Here is a 7343-nt window from a genome sequence, read left to right on the forward strand (position 1 = left end):
GGTGTCTCCGGTCCTCAATTTTGAAATTGAAAAAATTAGTCCCTTTAAAAAATTAGAGCAATTTAATCTTTATCAATTTTGAAATTGAGCAATTAAGGACAATTAATCAGAATGTGTAATTATATCAATTTTTTAATCCCTATCTTTTGTCAATTATGCATAATTTTGATTGATATAATACATTTAGCCCTAGATGTTTGCATATTTTGTTAATCTGGCCTTGGTTCTAAAAAATTCAACAAAATTTAATTTCAACATTTACACATTTGCAAAACAATTGCGAGCTAAATTTATTGAATCATGATAAAATTGATAGAATGTGTAAACCATGTGAGCTAAATTTGTTATTATATCGGTCAAATTTATGTGAATTGATGAAAAACATTAACATTGTGATTAATTGTCTTTTGTTGTTCACTTTTAAAATTGATAGAGATTAAATTACTCTGATTTTTTTGATAGAGATCAATTTGCTCAATATCGAAATTGAAAGGGATTGGAATGTCTTTTCACCAAAACAAATCTTTATACAACATTTTAAAGTTTTTTTCATTTAAAAAAACAATTTTCCATCATAAAAAATAAAAACAAAATTCTATTCAATTTGAACAATCACGTTTTTTTTTCTTTAAATTGTGAATAAAAACCGTTGAAATACCATAATTCAAATCGATTTTTAATTTCTCAATTTATTGTTCTCTGCCCTACATGTCACAGTGAATCGATAGAATATCTATTATTTTTTTAATTAAAAAAATCTAAAATTGATATCCAAATAAATCACCCAAAAGCAACTTCAAAATTAAATTAAAACACCGAGCATCGACAAGCAAATCTGCTAATCCGAACTTTAACAACCAATACAGCCAAGAAACAAGGATCAATGACGTGGCAGGGATGACCCTTTTTGAAATCCCGCCCAAAGGCGGGCTTCAATTTTCCCGATTCGATTTTCTTTTTTTTTTTTTTGATCTTTTTTAAGCACCAAAAACGTCAAAACCCTTTCAGCCAAAAGCCCATTCCCGCACAAAACCGCACCAAAACAAAACTCATTTGCCTCTTTATCTCCCAAACCAAACCCCTATCTCTCGAGGTAACTCGCGGCGCCGACTCAGTCTCTATCACCCTGGTTTTCACCGGCACCTAAGGATTTCTAAGTCGCTCTTGCCGTTTTTTCTTGCAGGATTCACCATGAAAGGCAGTCAAACAAAGTCCGATTCGATGCAAGCTGGAAACAAGTGAGTTTTGCGCTATTCTGTTCCACTAGTTTTGTATTTTGCTTCACAAGTATTGATATATCAATCATAAGAAACATAAGATCCGCTGAGTTCGTCACTGAAGGAATGTTTGTTTTCGGCTTTGTTGATAGACTGAAAGGCAACGGCGCAGGCGCCGGGAAACGTGCGAAGAAAGCCGCCAAGGATCCAAACAAGCCGAAGAGGCCTGCCAGTGCTTTCTTCGTTTTCATGTATCCTATATTTTATTTGGAGAACTCATAATGACTAACTCTTTTTCTGCGTCTCTGATTCTTTTTTCTTCTTATTCACTTTGTGGTTGAATGATCAAATAAGGGAGGAGTTCAGGAAACAGTACAAAGAGGCGAATCCTGATAACAGATCCGTGTCTGCTGTAAGTCATCATTGTCAATGCAGACCGCTAACGTCTCTTTAGTTTTCTTTTCCCTCTTTTTAATCATTAGTATTTGTGGTTTGGATTTTGAAGATCTTATTCGTTATTAAAATTTTGATATTCAGGTTGGCAAAGCTGGTGGAGAAAAATGGAAAAGCATGACAGATGCTGTGAGTACTTTTTGTTACCTAATTTGGTGCAAATCTTATAACAGTAATACTAATGCTATATTTTACCTTCTTGCGCTTCATTGAATTTTATTTGGCAGAGGATTTTTCTAATTGTCATTTGGAATTTCAGGAGAAAGCTCCTTTTGTACAGAAGGCAGAGAAGCGCAAAAGTGAATACAATAAGAAGATGCAGGCATATAGTCTGAAGCTGGTAAATAATAGTAATAATAATTTGTACATTATTGCTTGTTATTAGTTTGTCGTAGATTTAATTGTATTGGTTTTACATATGTAGGCTGGCGGAGGAAACGATGATGAATCTGACAAGTCAAAGTCTGAAGTCAATGACGAGGATGAAGAGGATGAGGTTAGTTCAAATTCAAATACCAACTTGATCTGAAGGGAAAACCCTCGTGTGATTTACTTTTTACTGGATTGGTTTTTAGATTTGTCTTTTGATTTCTTTTGTATCATTGCAGGATGAGGATGAAGACTAGATGAACTAATTTGCAGAAGTGGTTAGATTGATTCAGGAATTGTTTTGCTACTTAGAGATGAACAGTTGACTTGATATTGATATCCAACAGTCGTACTTTTAGATTAGGTAAGAGAAGGATATAAACGGGTTAGTTGAAGCAGTAACTTTTTTCATGGATATTGTACTTAAATTTCTCTTAAAGATGAATGACTAAGGGGTTTTTTTTTCTTCTTTTTGTGCGTGTGGTTATGCTTATCGCTTCCTGAAGTGGTAGTGGTTTTGCGTGATATGGTTTTATCTGTTTGATATGTTCTTTTGACAATGTTCACACGACTAATTGTTTTGATGTGAAAGTCTGATATTTTTTGCTGTTGTTTGGGTTGGATTAGCAATAATTCGTGTTTTGTTTTCATTAGGAGGATATCAGAAGGTAGGTTTGCTTTCCACCCTTTTTTCCTTATAAAGTAAAACTTTATTCATGCTTATCAACCTTTTTTGTGCCACCTTTTGCCCCACTGGTGTGGTGGACATGGTACTGGTAAAACATTGTGGTCGTGGAGTTGAATTCCTGTATTATTTGTATGTAAATATTTGCATCAAAGAAAATAAAATTCACAGGAATAGAAAATGTAGGGCTAATTAGCTTCCAATAAAAAAAAAAGCTTTCTAGGGGGTGGGCTAGGGTATGGAAGTTTTAATTATTTAATTCCTTTGTATTGGGATTGGACTTTGGAATGGTCGATTTCAGATCAAGACCGTACATGAATTGGAAAATTGAAAAGCTTGCAAAGGAAGAAATCAGAATCAATCATTGGAATCAAAGTTTGTCATCTCTTGGTTTATGTTTTATTCGTACAGTGCCACTTTACAGTAGCTTCTGTTTCCTGTTTGGGCCTACGAGTTCCACCAAATTCTTCGCTCGTGGTTTAAGCACAAAAATGGAAATGGAATTAACTATTTCTATACCTTCATGTGGATATGGTTGCGTTTTGGCTATCATTGCAAGGTTAAAATGGTGCGTTAAGGAGACATTTTGATTACCCAATGTGTACGCGTTGTGCAACATTAATTATAAAATAACATTTTCTGCAATTTGTTAGTTGGGCAATTTATAATTGAAGTTGGACATGATTTCATTAAGTTTAAATAAAGGTTAATTAGTGAATTAAGTCGAGAAAGAGACTTTGTTTATCTATCACATATATAAAAGAGGATACAAACAATCTCTATCCTCTAAACTTGATGTTTGTCACTTCTTTATTATCATTAATTTTAATCGGAAGTAAGGAAACGAAAAATGAAATAAAGAGGGTAGGAAAGAAAGGAAGAAAGGAGAGGTAGTTAGCACATGGATTAGTTATTTTAAATACATTGTTTTTTTTTTCGAAAAAACGCTTATTTTAGTGAGTATAGATGCTTAATTGATTTAGAGATAAATGAATGGATTTTTTAAAAATATGTTTAAAACTAAACAAAATATTTTACAAAGTGAATCGGGTACAAATCTTAAATTGATTTGAATTTGTATATCCAACATTTTAATTCAGCATTAAAATAAAAATAATTATTTAAAAAATTAGTTGCTTATGATAAAAACTTCTCTAAACTGAATTTTCTTTATTTTAATATTTGGGATAATGGCAAAAAACACCCTTGTACTCTAAGAAATTTGTTAGTGTGGTATTTGTAATTTTAATTTTTAGAATTTAGTACCTGTGCTTTTATTTTATCTAACCTTTTGGTTAGGGTGAGCATTTGATCGAATCGAATTGAAAATTTTCGAGTTAATCGAGTTTTCGAATCTCATTTTATCATCCTAACTTTATTTGAAGTTTTCTCGAATCGAGTGGAGTGAGATGGAATTCGAATCGAATCGAAACGAATATATTTGTTCGAGTTAAATTTTAAAAAATAATTTTGGGTCCTTGTAACCACTGTCACCCATCATAATAAAATTTGTCCACCTTAATCAAATTTTTTATTAACTTTCATCACCTCATAATTTATTTATTAATTTTTTATATATTGGTTAGCTTTTTTGCTTGCTTAGTTGTTTCAATTATCTTCAGATTCTTGTCACTATGTATTTTGGAATTAAAAAATATATTAAATGTAAAAATATGATTTTTTTAATAAAAGTTATTTTAAAAATAAAATGTGAAATTGATACTAATATAAAATTTTAACACGAATATTTTATGGCATAATTAATAATTCAATTTTAATATAAATATTTAATATGACTAAACAATTCAATAATATAAATAATATAAATAATATAAAATGTGAAATTTAATTTAATAATATAAATAGTAGATATAAATAAAATTATTACTATTTATGTTTAGTGAATTTTTTTTGGATAATTTTGATTTTTTATTTGAGGATAAATGGTGAGAAGTAAAAGTTTAGGGGGAAAATAAAAAGTTTTGGCGAATAAAAGTTTGAGGGAAAGTAAATAGGGGAGTAAAATTTTGGAGGAAAAATATTAAAAAAAAAATTGGAGGGGGAGGGTTTGGGGTAGATGGAAGGTGGGATGGGAAGGGAATAAAAGTTTTAGGGGAAAAGTGGGAGGGAGTAAAAATTTTGGGAGAAAATAAAAGGTTTTGAGGGTTTTTGTGAGTAAAATTTTGAGAAAAAATAAATGGGAGAGTAAAATTTTGGTGGGAAATAGATTTTGGGTAGATTGGGGGGTTTGGAGGGGAGGGGAGTAAAAGTTTTGGGAGGAAAGTGGGAAGGAATAAAAGTTTTAAGGGAAAAGTAAAAAGGTTTAGGAGTTTGGGGTAAAAATGTAAAATATTATAGTTTGATATTCGAATTATTCGAGTTATTCGAATTTGAAAACTCAATTCGATTCGAACTCGAAATTTGAAAAAAAAATCGAGTTGATTCGAATAACTCGATTAACTCGATTAACTCGATTCGTTTAACTCGAAATTCAAAATTTTTTTTATTTTTTCGAGTCGAATCGAGTTTTGCTCACCCCTACTTTTGGTACTCTAATCTAATAGTGTTAATTTTTGTCAACAACAATTAATATGTAGACCACTGAAAGGGTGCCACATAGTAGTGTAAAGCCAAATCTAAAAAACTAACAAGCCAATACACCCCTAATCGGTGGGCCCCACCTAATCCGGGTGTATTACATTGTTTGGTTTGATGTATTGGTAATACGCACCTAATCCATTACCTTCTTAATCGGTGAAAACCACCGATTTTTATTCCCCATTTTTTGCCTAGATTAGCTACCGATTCAGCATCACCTCCCTGATTTACCCTCCCCCGATCCCCTTTGTTTCTCTTCTGTTCCTTCATCCGATTTCCTTCCTTGTTTCTTTGCTTTTCTTTTCTGCCGATTTGCTCCCAGTCCATTACGCCTCTTTGCTGCCGATTTGCTCCCTCCGTTTCCTTTCTTCTCTTTTTCTCTCTGCCACTCTTTCGATTGCCTTCTCAACCAGTCGACCTTTTTCTTTTCTTGTTCTCTCTGTCACTCTTTCGATTGCTCTCAGTTGGTGGGTCTCCAGGTTACTGCAACTGAAAGGTAAAGGAATGGAATCACTTTAATGAGTTTCAACTCTCTTTTTTCTTTTCTTTTCTTTTCTAACTCTCTTTTTCTCTCTATAATTAGTTTCAATGGCTGCCTTGTAGTGTCTTTAGCTTAATTCTAGGTTAGCAGATTCGAATCACTGCCTTGTTAGTGCAGTGACTTCTTCATCGATAATTGCACTGTTAACCTAATCGGTTTCCCCTTTTCCGATTACAGGTTGTTCTTCATATATCTCTGCCCCGATCAAGTTAGTACAGGTTAGTTTCCCCGATTGCATGTTTCTATTGCTGTTTATTTCCCTTTGAGTCATCATATATCATTGAAGTAAAAGAGATGTTTATCTTCATCTGTTGTGCATGTATATGATTGAAATATAGATTTGTTATCTCGGTCTCTGTTATCATTGATTCCATTTATTATGTTCTTCATCATTTAGCACAGGAAGATACAGTGCTGGGATTAATTTCATCGATTTTTGCTTATGTCTGATTAAATCTTGATTAAGGATGATCTTGACAGTGCTGTATGAAAGAAACATTATAAAGCATTATTATTCTATACTACCTTTAATCTATCCCATTAAATCTTACTCAAACTTTATCATTTTGGTATGATCTAATAATTTCACTATTATAAAACTATTTTCCTTAAAAGAATGTCACATTATAAAACCATTCTCTTAAAATAAAATCGAAAAGGAGGGAGCAAATATATGTAATTACTTAAACAACAAATAGGGAGGTGTTAAATTGAAAAAAACAAAATTTAGATGGATGTCAAAAGATTAATGTTACCAAAGAAACGATAAGAAAGCATACAATTTATTGAATCATGATTTTAATTATGGATGAATAGACTATGTGATGATAAAATTTGGAAAGAGAGAGAGAGAGAGTCAGTGATGATGGCAACACTCCCCTTCAATCCCTTTGCTCTTGTACTACAATTGTATTTTGAGGTCATTTTAAGTTGCTTACGAAATTCTTCAAGTTTGTATCCATTGATTTTTTTTGATAAATAAAATGGCAACTTGATTTTTTAATCAAATGTGTTTTATCTTAATTTCATCGTTAAATATTTTCTCATGAGTATAGTGATAGTGTATCTTTACATTCTACATTCGTGCCTCAATGCATCAAAAGCTAGATTCTTTGCTAGTTGTGTTACCAATTGGTTGTTGCAATACAACTTAACTGCATAGTAACATGCTGCTTTAGACATTTCAAGAGTTGTAGTAACCATATGTACATCTTCTGCTTCCGTTGCTATTGCCCTGTATTCTGCCTTTGTGCTTGATCGTGGCACAATAGGTTGTCTCTTGCCATAACAAGAGATGATAGTGGACCCCAAATAATGTGTGTGACCATGGTTTTCTATTCAAAGTCAGCATGTTTGACTGGAAATATGAGATTGCTTGCTTCATATTTGAAGAATTTATAGGCGATGAAACTGGAAAGTCAGCCTGTTGCTTGCTTCATGTTTTGATAGTCTGCTGGACAATGTTATTGATTTGTATTGA

The 7343-nt window shown here is 32.3% G+C and overlaps 1 protein-coding gene across 1 annotated transcript; it reads left to right on the plus strand.

The window, feature by feature from the left end:
• The first annotated feature begins 935 nt into the window (after nucleotides 1–935).
• Nucleotides 936–2508, plus strand: LOC107955086 (HMG1/2-like protein). Its single transcript, XM_016890802.2, has 8 exons — nucleotides 936–1093; nucleotides 1184–1238; nucleotides 1370–1468; nucleotides 1572–1629; nucleotides 1755–1799; nucleotides 1930–2010; nucleotides 2095–2166; nucleotides 2279–2508. Exons 2-8 carry the CDS (start codon nucleotides 1192–1194, stop codon nucleotides 2294–2296), a joined length of 420 nt encoding a protein of 139 aa, XP_016746291.1. The 5' UTR covers nucleotides 936–1093; nucleotides 1184–1191; the 3' UTR covers nucleotides 2297–2508.
• Nucleotides 2509–7343: the final 4835 nt, after the last annotated feature.

This window comes from Gossypium hirsutum, chromosome D07 (genome assembly GCF_007990345.1).
Source record: "Gossypium hirsutum isolate 1008001.06 chromosome D07, Gossypium_hirsutum_v2.1, whole genome shotgun sequence".
In the NCBI taxonomy this organism is placed as follows: Eukaryota; Viridiplantae; Streptophyta; class Magnoliopsida; order Malvales; family Malvaceae; genus Gossypium; species Gossypium hirsutum.